We start from the raw sequence: 14,465 nt of genomic DNA, 5'->3' as shown, positions 1-14,465 counted from the left end.
ACTGCCTCATCACTACACAACGTGGATACTGCTGCACTACAATATAGACAGGTAATGTAAATGTTTAGTCAAGTCTAGGACTTGCAGTAAACAAATAGTTAATGGTAGAGTTATATCCTATCAGCAGACTGCTGGTCAATGGCAGTGAATTAGGCAATCAGCAACAAATGATTAATCGCAGGTAGTAGTGATAAACAGGCAAATTGGATACTAACTTGGATACTTGGAGAACAGTTAACACACTGTTCCAGCAGCGTAATGGTGTGAACACAGTATTAGTATCAGCAGAGAAAAGTTCTTTATACTTACAACAGATAAATGGTTAACTGCATGTCTGATCTAGGAAATAAACGCAGATAGATGATAAACATGCAGGAGTTCGCTGAAGTGATGACTTTACTTAAAACTCGTGTGGCCCAATGCAAAACATTTGACAGGGCTTCCAACTATCTTGGGACTTTAATGGTATTGGCAGTAGTGTAGCTACCCAGGGGATTGCCCAGGGCCCCGCGCTCTAAGGGGGCCCACCCAGAGCTACGCTACTGTAACAGTTACATTCTGCGGCAGAGCAAGGAGAACTTATCTCCCTGCACTGCCGCTATGGGGCCCCTGAGCAGGCGGGGGGGCCCTGTGCCAGCAGGGGGCCCCCCACCCATCATCGCAGGGTCAGCTGTATCGGCTGGATACCGATACAGCTGACCACAGTGATGAGTGAGGGAGTTTTATGCTCCCTATCCCATCATTCCCCTGTCAGCATCTGACGTCACCGACGCTGACACTGACAGTGGGCGCGATGACATCAGTACTCGGTGCCTGCAGTCAGAGATGAGCGGGAGCAGCGCAGGAACTAGGAGGAAGAGAGGTGAGTATTTAGTTTATGGGGCTACATTACACTACAGAGTGTGGCTATGGGGGTGCATTATACTACAGAGGGTGGCTATGGGTCTGCATTACATTATAAATGATGCCTATGGGGTTCATTATACTACAGAGGATGGCTATGGGAGTGTATTATACGACAGAGGGTGGCTATGAGGTGCATTACATTATAAAGGATGACTATGGGGTTCATTATATTACAGAGGGTGGCTATGGGGGTGCATTATACCAGTGATTTTCAACCTTTTTTGAGCCGCGGCACACTTTTTATACTTAAAAAATCCCGAGGCACACCACCAACCAAAATGGCACAAAATGGTGCGTCCAGGTTTGAGATGAAAGTCTGCAGTCATTCTATGTGACTGCAGGCTTCTGAATTCTCACAGCGCAAGCACTGCACACTTTCAGGATTCTCCCTTGCCGGTGGCCAGAGTGGACGGTCATGACAGCACAAGTATGTGATTTGGATACTTCTGGCCACATTCTAACTAGACGTGTCCGGCCTCAGTCAATTCATTTTCATTGAATGAGGCCACACATGTCTAGTCAGCACGTGACCGCATGTATGTAAATCACCAACATCAGAGAATTATGATAGCAGTGTGCACTGTAAGAATTCAGAAGTCTGCAGTCACATAGTATGACTGCAGACTCATCACAACCTTGGACATCCCCTTTAATGTTCCTAACAAATAAAAATAAGAATTAGTATCACAAAAAAAACACATTTACATCCAGGTACCTGATAGATGACGTTGTTTGTGGAGTCGCCTCTTTCTTTTCATCTTCACCTTGTCCAGATGCCATGATGACTCTTCTCATCCACCGGCAGAGCTCGTTTCTGCAGACTTCCATCTTCTCCTGTCTTCTGCAGCACATCCCGACAACACCCTTAAAGATAGCAGTGTTATTATAATGCTCCGGAATAACAATATCTGCCCTAGGCTGAGCCCCTGAGTAAATAATTGCCCCTCACTTTATTCCCAGCATATAATATGACCCTCACTGTCCCTCTTATGGTACATGCCATCCACACTGCCCTCTCTCTCTTTTCCATACTTCACGCTGCCTTCTCATACTGTGTCCCTCATAGAGAGCCCAGTCTCTCTACTGTGCCCCTTCATTACACTCCTCCTACTTGGCATACTGTCTCCTCCTGGCTGTTACCCTCACACTACTCAGTATCTATTCTGTGTCCACTCACACTTTCATCCCCCCATACTGTCTGCACACATTTCTAATAGCCTCCTCCTGTACATCCCCCCCCTGCTAACATACCCCTTTGCTCTCTCCATATTTCCTCCTCACACATTCCCCCCCTCACACATTCCCCCGACTCCCCATACTGTCCTCACACATCCCATCACCGTTGCTCCCAGTACTGTCAGCACACATCTACTGTGTCCACCCCCATCTCCCCACTCACCCCCACAGAATATATCCACTGCCCTTCCGATAGAATAAATCCATCCCCTTCCACAGAATAAATGCACCCTGCCCCACACATGCTAAATAAATTCCAGCCCCCCCACGTACACACTGAATAAATCCCCCCCACACACTGAATAAATCCCCCCACACACTGAATAAATCCCCCCCACACACACTGAATAAATCCCCCCCACACACTGAATAAATCCCCCCACTCACTGAATAAATCCCCCGCGGCACACTGGTTGAAAAACACTGCATTATACTACAGAGGGTGGCAATGGGGCTGCATTACATTGTAGAGGATGCCTATGGGGGTGCATTTTACTACAGAGGTGGCTATGGGGCTGCATTAGATTATAAAGGATGCCTATGGGGGTGCATTACATTATAGAGGATGCCTATGGGGTGCATTACACTACAGAGGCTGCTTATCGGGGTGCATTACGCTATAGAGTTTGCCTATGAGCAGTTCAGTATTCAGTATACTATAGAGTCTGCTAATTGGAGTGCATTATACAGTATAGAGTCTGCCTATGTGAAGTGCATTATACTATATGGAGGCCTATAGGGAGTGCATTATACTTTATATAGAGTCTGCCTATGGGGAGTGCATTATACAATATGAAGGCCTATGGGGCGTACATTATACTTTAAGGAGGACTATGGGGCATGCTTTGTACTATATGGAGGCCTATGGGGAATGCATTATACTATATAGAGTCTGCCTATGGGTGATGTTATGGCAGCTAGATGGTATACCTTCCCACAGGTGAAGTATGTCCTCAGGGCTTCCCAGAGTGTAGATGGTGGATGGTGTGAGGCGCAGTGAAGAACGAGGACACAAGGTTGCAGTCTCTTTACCTTTACTGAAGGCTTCAGCATCCACAGTCCAGAGCACCAGATCACAGGGCAGGCAAAGTCTGGCCGGTTTGAAGGCATATCCAGAGTCCCCTTATCCAGGTGGAAATCAGTAGCCTTCCTCTAGCGCCTGGGTGTTGTAGTACCTTCCTGCTGAGCTTCTCGTAAGGTCCTCACAACTGATGTTGGTGTTCTAGATGTTATGTCTCTCTCTGCCCCCCAGATAGATAGGAACAAACCCGTATGACTGATGGCCTGAGGCTTTTTGCAGGGAATCTAGCAAGCCCCGACCCCACAAGTTGCCACTGTGCCTCCTGGGTATAGGGCGGATCAGTAACTTGGAATTAGCTGTCCTGCCAGTCTCTGAAGCAAGGCATAAAGGACTGTTGCTCCCTCGGTGTTCCGGCTACCGGATCCTGCGCCTCAGAAGGAGGCAGCCTGTATAGGGCAGAACTCCTGGTTTCCTCTCCTTTTGCTATGACTTCTTCACCCTCTCTACAATGCAGTTCGCTGTTCGTGTCTCTTTCTTAGGATGCTGCCGCACGTGGGGCAGGCGCAGCTCCATGACCTTCCATCTAGGCCTCTGACAGGCTCCCACCCCTGTCAGGGACCATCTCTGTCAGCAACTACTCGATGTTCCTCCTTCCTCTCTGTCTGCCTGACAGGAACTGACTGACTTCCTATCCAGGCCACCAGCTTTACCTAATTGTGAATTGTGAAGAGTGCCCTAAGAAATAGGAGCATAGCTCCCCCTGGTGGATTGGAGTATGAAGTATGTTGTGTGTTGGTGTTACCTGGCAATGAGATATCCTTTATTGCCTTCAAACGTAACATCACTCCCCCTGCTGGAAGAATGATATTACTGCAATGACCAGGACCCTGGGGCGCTGCATGAGTGTCAAAGGGCCACAAAGGGCAATATTACTTTTTTAGGGGACAAAATGTGAGCACTGTTTTCTAAGGCACTTGTACCCGGCATTACTATATTATAGACAATTGCTTTAGAATTTAGAAGGCACAGAGAACCACACAGTAGGTGCAGTAATAGGGACACATACGGCAGCAGCGGCTCAGTATTGGGGTATCAGCAGGATGAGGAGTTTGTGCAGGTTGGGAATAGATGGTGATGGGCAGTGCCGTATTTAGAGTTTCTGCTGCCCTAGGCACTTTTAGTGCTGCCTCCCCCTTTGGTGAGTATGACACTATCGGCAGTGACTTTGCTCTGACTAGCGGTGGATACCGCGTCTCTGCCTGCCACACCGGCACGCCGTTCACCTGGGCTCCCATGTATTACCGGTTTCCCGTTTTTTGGACATTTCACGTCCCTGCAGATTCACTCTGCTACAGTGCTGATGTGGGACACTTTTACATGCGGTCATTCACGCATATTTCTAATCCTGCACAATGTTACTGAAGAAGGCCGTTTATTGTGGCCGAAACGTTTATTTTGATGACTACATTAAATCATAAAATTCCGCTAAGTTGAGTGCCTAAGTTTATTTTCTCTTGATATATGGTGTTGGACCCTACTTGGGCACCTTCTCGGGTAGTGCATACGGTGTTGTTCCAATACTGTATAATGACCCCACATGATGTTCAATACTGTATAATGGCCCCACATGATGCTCAATACTGTATAATAGCCCCACATGATGCTCCATACTGTATAATGACCCCACATGATGCTCCATACTGTATAATGGCCCCACATGATGCTCAATACTGTATAATGGCCACACATGATGCTCCATACTGCATAATGGCCAAGCATGATGCTCCATACTGTATAATGGCCACACTTGATGCTCAATACTATATAACGGCCACACATGATGCTCAATACTGTATAATGGCCACACATGATGCTCAATACTGTATAATGACCCCACATGATGTTCAATAGTGTATAATGGCCCCACATGATGCTCAATACTGTATAATGGCCCCACATGATGCTCCATACTGTATAATGGCCACACATGATGCTCCATACTGTATAATGGCCACACATGATGCTCCATACTGTATAATGACCCCACATGATGCTCCATACTGTATAATGACCCCACATGATGCTCAATACTGTATAATTGCCACACATGATGCTCCATACTGTATAATGGCCACACATGATGCTCCATACTGTATAATAGCCAAGCATGATGCTCAATACTGTATAATGGCCACACATGATGCTTAATACTATAGAACGGCCACACATGATGCTCAATACTGTATAATGGCCACACATGATGCTCAATACTGTATAATGACCCCACATGATGTTCAATACTGTATAATGGCCCCACATGATGCCAAATACTGTATAATGGTCACACATGATGCTCCATACTATATAACAGCCACACATGATGCTCAATACTGTATAACGGCCACACATGATGCTCCATACTGTATAATGGCCACACATGATGTTCAATACTGTATAATGGCCCCACATGATGCTCAATACTGTATAATGGCCCCACATGATGCTCCATACTGTATAATGGCCACACATGATGCTCCATACTGTATAATGGCCACACATGATGCTCCATACTGTATAATGACCCCACATGATGTTCAATACTGTATAATGGCCCCACATGATGCCAAATACTGTATAATGGTCACACATGATGCTCCATACTATATAACAGCCACACATGATGCTCAATACTGTATAACGGCCACACATGATGCTCCATACTGTATAATGGCCACACATGATGTTCAATACTGTATAATGGCCCCACATGATGCTCAATACTGTATAATGGCCCCACATGATGCTCCATACTGTATAATGGCCACACATGATGCTTCATACTGTATAATGACCCCACATGATGCTCCATACTGTATAATGGCCACACATGATGCTCCATACTGTATAATGGCCACACATGATGCTCCATACTGTATAATGACCCCACATGATGTTCAATACTGTATAATGGCCCCACATGATGCCAAATACTGTATAATGGTCACACATGATGCTCCATACTATATAACAGCCACACATGATGCTCAATACTGTATAACGGCCACACATGATGCTCCATACTGTATAATGGCCACACATGATGTTCAATACTGTATAATGGCCCCACATGATGCTCAATACTGTATAATGGCCCCACATGATGCTCCATACTGTATAATGGCCACACATGATGCTTCATACTGTATAATGACCCCACATGATGCTCCATACTGTATAATGGCCACACATGATGCTCCATACTGTATAATGGCCACACATGATGCTCCATACTGTATAATGACCCCATATGATGCTCAAATTCCCCCCCTCCTGTATGCATGGCTCATCTCCCTTCCATCCCATATGCATGGCTCATATCCCCCCTCCTGTATGCATGGCTCATCTCCCTCCCATCCCATATGCATGGCTCATATTCCCCCCTCCTGTGTGCATGGATCATATCCCCCCCGTATGCATGGCTCATCCCATATGCATGGCTCATATTCCCCCCCACCTGTAGGCATGGCTCATATTCCCCCCCTCCTGTATGCATGGCTCATATTCCCCCCCTCCTGTATGCATGGCTCATATTCCCCCCCTCCTGTATGCATGGCTCATACTCCCCCTCCTGTATGCATGGCTCATATTCCCCCCTCCTGTATGCATGGCTCATCTGCCTCCCATCCCATATGCATGGCTCATATTCCCCCCTGTATACATGGCTCATATTCCCCCCTGTATGCATGGCTCATATTCCCCCCCTCCTGTATGCATGGCTCATATTCCCCCTCCTGTATGCATGGCTCATATTCCCCCTCCTGTATGCATGGCTCATATTCCCCCCTCCTGTATGCATGCCTCATATTCCCCCCTCCTGTATGCATGGCTCATATACCCCCCTCCTGTATGCATGGCTCATATACCCCCCTCCTGTATGCATGGCTCATATTCCCCCCCTGTATGCATGGCTCATTTTCCCTCCCTCCTGTATGCATGGCTCATATTCCCCCCTCCCGTATGCATTGCTCATATCCCCCCTGTATGCATGGCTCATATTCCCCCCTCCTGTATACATGGCTCATATTCCCCCCCTGTATGCATGGCTCATATCCCCCCCCCCCCGTATGCATGGCTCATATCCCCCCCCCGTATGCATGGCTCATATTCCCCCTCCTGTATGCATGGCTCATATTCTCCCCCCTCCTGTATGCATGGCTCATATTCCCCCCCTCCTGTATGCATGGCTCATATTCCCCCCTCCTGTATGCATGGCTCATATTTCCCCCCTCCTGTATGCATGGCTCATATTCCCCCCTCCTGAATGCATGGCTCATATCCCCCCCTCCTGTATGCATGGCTCTCCCATTCTCCCACCCTGTATGCATGGCTCATATTCCCCCCCCCTCCTGTATGCATGGCTCATATTTCCCCCCCTCCTGTGTGCATGGCTCATATTCCCCCTCCTGTATGCATGGCTCATATTCCCCCCTCTCCTGTATGCATGGCTCCCCCATCCTCCCACCCTGTATGCATGGCTTCCCCATCCTCCTACCCTGTAAACATGACTCCTCCATCATCCTCCCCTGTCCTCCTCCGTCTTCCTCCATCCACCCCCAGTCCTTCTCTATCCTCCCCTCCCTGTCATACTCACCTTTCTCTCACCGTGCGGCGCTGAACTTCCCGGCATCTCTGTCCCCGCAGCGTCTTCCTTCCTGTATGAGCGGTCACATGGTACCGCTCATTAAGGTGATGAATATGCGTCCATATTCATCACCTTAATGAGCTGTACCACGTGACAGCTGAGGACAGGAAGAGCTGCCGGCGCTGAGACAGAGTTGCAGCAGGCACTGCTGGAGGGGGGTGAGTATGAAGTCTTCAGGGAGGGGGCGGGAGGGAAAGAGGGGGTGGGAGGGAGTGGGGGCGGGCGCTTGACCCCAGACTTTATTAAAAAAAAACCTTGCTCAAGTGTGCCCCTCCACATCCTGCCGCCCTAGGCACGTGCCCTCAAGTGCCTAGTGGCAAATTCGGCCCTGGTGATGGGGCTGGAATATAAGAAGTGAAATGTGTCTTTGTTGTATTCTCTGTCCAAGTCCTGGCTGGAGAAGTTGTCATGTTGGTCTGGGCCAGATGGAAAAGATGTGAAAAGTAAACAACTCCATCAGAAAGAACGTCGGCGGTAAGTCATTATCTGTAACTGTACTGTGATCTCTTATATGTTCTGTAGGACTGGTATCTACCACTGACCATATGGCGGTAATATCTATATTGGTCTTTGTATAGAGATCATCTTCAGTAACAGCGCAGTCATCTGCTGAGGTTCTCCTCCACTATTAGGGTGCGTCACTGAGTTATAATCAACGTTACCTGGTTGGGGGCCCACTGAGTTTTGCCCCCCCCCCCCCTGAACCAAAACCCTAGCTACGCCTCAGAGTATTGGTCTTCCAATATGGACCACATCGAACTGTTGGGCACCCCTAGGCTCCAGGGCCCAGGTGAGTCAGTAACCCCTGCACTTGCTATGGGTACACCCCTGGCAGAGTATACAGGAAATGAATAAGGATGGCACCCAGAGTGTGAGATCGTGTGAACTGCTGCTTGTAATAAGGTACAATTTCCAGCAATAAGAAAAATGCGCCTGACCTTTTCTTAGTCACTAAGTAGTGATATTTCTAACATGTCAAGTGAATTCACTGCCAGCCGTACATCCCTAACAAAACTTGTCGCTCCTCATCTAATGTTCCTTGAAACAAAAATCCACTGGAAAAAAACCATTTGGTTATATACAGGTCCTTCTCAAAAAATTAGCATATAGTGTTAAATTTCATTATTTACCATAATGTAATGATTACAATTAAACTTTCATATATTATAGATTCATTATCCACCAACTGAAATTTGTCAGGTCTTTTATTGTTTTAATACTGATGATTTTGGCATACAACTCCTGATAACCCAAAAAACCTGTCTCAATAAATTAGCATATCAAGAAAAGGTTCTCTAAACGACCTATTACCCTAATCTTCTGAATCAACTAATTAACTCTAAACACATGCAAAAGATACCTGAGGCTTTTATAAACTCCCTGCCTGGTTCATTACTCAAAACCCCCATCATGGGTAAGACTAGCGACCTGACAGATGTCAAGAAGGCCATCATTGACACCCTCAAGCAAGAGGGTAAGACCCAGAAAGAAATTTCTCAACAAATAGGCTGTTCCCAGAGTGCTGTATCAAGGCACCTCAATGGTAAGTCTGTTGGAAGGAAACAATGTGGCAGAAAACGCTGTACAACGAGAAGAGGAGACCGGACCCTGAGGAAGATTGTGGAGAAGGACCGATTCCAGACCTTGGGGAACCTGAGGAAGCAGTGGACTGAGTCTGGTGTGAAAACATCCAGAGCCACCGTGCACAGGCGTGTGCAGAAAATGGGCTACAGGTGCCGCATTCCCCAGGTAAAGCCACTTTTGAGCTACAGAGAAGCAGCACTGGACTGTTGCTAAGTGGTCCCAAGTACTTTTTTCTGATGAAAGCAAATTTTGCATGTCATTCGGAAATCAAGGTGCCAGAGTCTGGAGGAAGACTGGGGAGAAGGAAATGCCAAAATGCCTGAAGTCCAGTGTCAAGTACCCACAGTCAGTGATGGTGTGGGGTGCCATGTCAGCTGCTGGTGTTGGTCCACTGTGTTTCATCAAGGGCAGGGTCAATGCAGCTAGCTATCAGGAGATTTTGGAGCACTTCATGCTTCCATCGGCTGAAATGCTTTATGAAGATGAAGATTTCATTTTTCAGCACGACCTGGCACCTGCTCACAGTGCCAAAACCACTGGTAAATGGTTTACTGACCATGGTATTACTGTGCTCAATTGGCCTGCCAACTCTCCTGACCTGAACCCCATAGAGAATCTGTGGGATATTGTGAAGAGAAAGTTGAGAGACGCAAGACCCAACACTCTGGATGAGCTTAAGGCCGCTATTGAAGCATCCTGGGCCTCCATAACATCTCAGCAGTGTCACAGGCTGATTGCCTCCATGCCACGCCGCATTGAAGCAGTCATTTCTGCCAAAGGATTCCCGACCAAGTATTGAGTGCATAACTGAACATTATTATTTGATGGTTTTTTTGTTTGTTATTAAAAAACACTTTTATTTGATTGGATGGGTGAAATATGCTAATTTATTGAGACAGGTTTTTTGGGTTATCAGGAGTTGTATGCCAAAATCATCAGTATTAAAACAATAAAAGACCTGACAAATTTCAGTTGGTGGATAATGAATCTATAATATATGAAAGTTTAATTGTAATCATTACATTATGGTAAATAATGAAATTTAACACTATATGCTAATTTTTTGAGAAGGACCTGTAGTTCTAGTTTTCATTGTTATTTACAGTGCAAATCTGATTAGTTTTATTCTTAGAACATCCATGTTATGTTTCCAAAGACTTGCTACAACTGTCACCTTGTAATGCATCATATTTGGAGATGTCGGTGGAATATCACATAGACTAAAACCCATCAGGGGTATAGATGTAAATCACAGGACACAACCCCAATGAATTTGTTCCTTTTTTTTTGTAATTTATTTCCAATATGGAGTTCCAATTAATTTCTTCAGATTTCTTTGTACTGGTGGGAGATCCATTTCTCTTATGTGGAACGTCATTACTCTAGTGACCTTCAGCCACCACTAGGGGGAGCTCATGTGCTTATTACATAGCAAACTGTATATACAGTATATATAGGTAATATATAGCACCATCTGCTGACTTAAGAAGATGTCATTGTCCTCTCCTATAAATTGCACATGGTATGTGGGGGAAACCGTTACATATTTTATTATGTTTGGCCTGGTGAGGTGAATCATCAAAGTCCTCGGTCCGGATGAGTAATTGGAATGCAGCATGGACAGATGACATGTGTATAGCAGGGCGATTCGGTTGGAACTACTGAGGCTGTGGAAACTGTGTAACTATTGTAGAGGTACAGCAGTAGTGGCAGAGCAATGTTGAGTATGTGCAAAGTCAAACTGTGGAGATGTAGCAGAGTCCAGTGATGTAGCAGTATTAAGATTGTCAGAAGGCACTCTCAAGCAATGAAGCAAAGCCCAGTGGCACGCAGCACATCATGTATGATGTGCACTCAGCTCCTGAGCCAGCTCTATATATCGACATCCAACATATGATGTGCAACACATCGCATCTTGGTGCTGTGATTGAAAGCGACATTCAAATAAACAGCAGTGATCAGAGCAAGCTCCTATTGCTGCAATTATAGGCATCCAAAGTGATTTATATGTACATCACCCACATGGAAGGGTTAGAGGAAATGGACACATTTTTTGTACTTAAATGCATATATTTTTTTGAGAAAAATAATTTTGGCAATTACCTTTTGTATCCCCTGTGTTGCCTGTAAACCAGTACTGGCTGACTTCGAGCAAATAAAATTTAATCAGAATTTTTATGTGGCCCATGGTCATAAAATCAACTGATAGAAGGTCAGAAAAGGACTGATAAAATTTATAAAACTCTCCCACCTGAACAAGCTCACTGAAAGATTCACAGTTAACTCATTCTGCAGCCAGCAATGTGCAAAAAAGCCAAATGAACCCAACTACAATAATAATGTCCCATTATTTAAAAACTCACAATCAGAAAATCTGAAAAACCTTTTATATTTTCCCTGTTACGTGATTGTTTTTGGATACAATCTGTATCCTCGCAGAGTAAGTTATTAGGTGTTAGAAAGGGGTAATAGATATTCAGCCATCCCTCTGGATGTGCAGTTGGAGTGTCCCTAATCTGGCGAGAGTGTTCTGTACTCACAGTCTAGGCAAAAATAAATGCTTTGGAAAATTTTTGTAGCTGTTGGCAAGCTGTACACAATACTGAATGGAAAGTGTAATAATGATGATCAATGATCTTTTTTTATTATTACATATTTGCTTTATAAGGAGAACTATTTAGGCTTAAATCTTGTTTCTTTTTAATAAAAACACAAATAATTGTTATGGTTTGGCTGCAACGAGCAAAAAAAATGTAGGGTTGCTGAAATATTCCATATACAAAAATAATACATTTTATTCCAAAAAATCCCCAGCTGACACCAGTTTTAAAGGCAAGCGATTATCAGAAAATTACCTACTGTTTAAATCAGGTTTTCATGTTGCTTGTATTTAAAAAAAAGTTTGGGCAGGTTTTTTTCACTATTATTATAAAAAAAGCAAACTAGTAACCTTGCAATTTCACACTTGTGACTGGGACTTTTATAGACTTGTACTTCCTGTCCTTTTCAGGAAGAGTTTTCAGCAGTCTCATTATCATCTTCCGGGCATGATTAAATGACTGATAACTCATCTATACACGGCAGAAAAGATGATGTCACAGCTCACCTGCTCCCACACCCTTATCAATTACCTTTGCACAGTCTCAGTAGATGTTTCAATACAAAAGATAGGGTCCGGGTCTAATGTGCATGTATTCTTTCCTGAAACAACAACGAGTATGTCAGAGTCTAAAAAAAGTGGCCAGTGTGAAAATTGCTATTTTTTTTGTTTTTGTATGTAATACAGATTGTGATATGGGTAAAAAACATTTCGCTAAAGGAATTATATTTTTGATTTTTGATTATATTTGGCACAATCAATACCATTTGTTTTCATTGCTGGCAGCAGCATGTGTACCCGTCGACCTATTGATGCTAGTGCATGGAAGCTTGTGAAGGGGATGGCACTAGCGTCAGTGCGAATTACCAACCTCCATGACATTTTTTTACTTTAATACAAACTACGGTATTTAACCAAATATATTGAATATATTCCATGTAGCCCGGAAATGCACTGATCCAAGACCACATAATGTACAAAGGCAAAGGCAGGACGTAAGAGGGTCACCCAAATTTTAACAGACTACTCCGGTGCCAAAACTCAGTACCAGGTAGATCACAAGACGCTCTAAGGTATGAGCAGTTGATCTTCCCCTCATTATGGTTGACTAACCCTTCTTTGAAGAATAAAAAGTTGATAAAAAAATAATCATAATTGATGAAATGCTTAAATGTTAAAAACCAAGACAAAAACTTTCTTCTAATCCTTGGTTTTATAGTTTATGGCAGTGTTCCCCAACAAGAGCCTCAAGAGCCACCTACAGATCATGTTTTCATGATTGCCTATATGATAATTCCATCGCCTGTGCATTACTAAGGAAATCCTGAAAACATGTGTTATGTCCCCCAGGAAGAGTTGAAGTTAGTCATGTCAGGTAATGAATCGCACTCTTCTTTAGAGATGGCGTTATGCATGTCCTATTTTAAGTGGATTTCCTTTCCTTCAGTTCTGTGAGGGTTAAGGAGTATTTTCATGCTATCTGAGACCATACAGCCTGGTTGTCCTCAGTTGCAACTGCTTATCATTTGCTCTCTCTGTATATTATGGCTTTGGCCTTTAGTCCTTGTCGGTGAAAGATTTGTCTTCCTGTGCTGAGTGCTAAAGCTGAGTAGTTGAAGTTGGAGTTGTATTAAACTGTAGTTTGCTGAAGTATGTATGTGTTCATCTCCTGGTCCCTATTCTTTTAGTTTGTTCCTCCCTGTCCCTATCCTCCTCCCTACCATTGGTTGGTGCTTTTGTATGATAGAGGATTTCTGTTATACCTGATTTGTCTTTGTGCCTTGTTTACCTTACATTTCTGTCCCATGCCTCAGGGTGGAGGAAGGGACAGATCAGGGTTTAACTGGAGCATAATAAGGACGGAAACCTGGGTTTCTGTACCTTCAAGAGTACCCCTGGGCCAGGTATAGTTAGGTTCTCAGCTCCAGGGGCAGTTTGAGGCCCCTGTTCCTTATCGAAAGCCATCACAGGTGTGACAACATGATCTGTTGGTGATTCTTGAGGACTGGAGCTGGGGAGCACTGGTCTGTGGGTTCAGTGTGGACCAGTTGTTTCAATCATTTGTGTGTGTATCCTGCCATAAGATCTCTGACCTCAAGAAACGCCTGGCAGCTAAAGATGCTCACCTGCAAGAAATAAAAGAGGAATTAGAAAAATACAAAGAGAGATGTGCCCGCCAGCTGTCCCAGATGCAGACCCTCAAAGAACATATCAAGGACTATGACCATACAACTAGTGAAAAAGCAGAACTAAACATGGAGATACACTCTCACCGGAGAGAAAATAAAGAGTTAAATGACAGAATTAAAGAATTGGAGAATCGACTAAGGTTAGTGGAAACAAATCGACTACTTATTTATTAGAACGCTAAGGATGACTTAATTAGGTAAAAAAATAGAGCATATGTTAAGGTTGGG

General features: G+C 44.6%; 1 protein-coding gene across 1 annotated transcript in view; it reads left to right on the top strand.

Annotated features, from left to right (window-relative positions):
- Positions 1 to 14,465, top strand: part of LOC138644984 (coiled-coil domain-containing protein 170-like) — a 105,378-nt gene that overhangs the window by 67,089 nt on the left and 23,824 nt on the right. Inside the window, exon 5 of the mRNA XM_069733944.1 lies at positions 14,133 to 14,377. Within this exon, the coding sequence (XP_069590045.1) occupies positions 14,133 to 14,377 (245 nt within the window). The remainder of the gene's footprint in view (positions 1 to 14,132; positions 14,378 to 14,465) is intronic.

The sequence above is a fragment of the Ranitomeya imitator genome, chromosome 1 (genome assembly GCF_032444005.1).
Source record: "Ranitomeya imitator isolate aRanImi1 chromosome 1, aRanImi1.pri, whole genome shotgun sequence".
NCBI classification, from domain to species: domain Eukaryota; kingdom Metazoa; phylum Chordata; class Amphibia; order Anura; family Dendrobatidae; genus Ranitomeya; species Ranitomeya imitator.
Note: the sequence above shows the minus strand (reverse complement) of the source record. Positions and strands in the feature narration are given on the sequence as shown.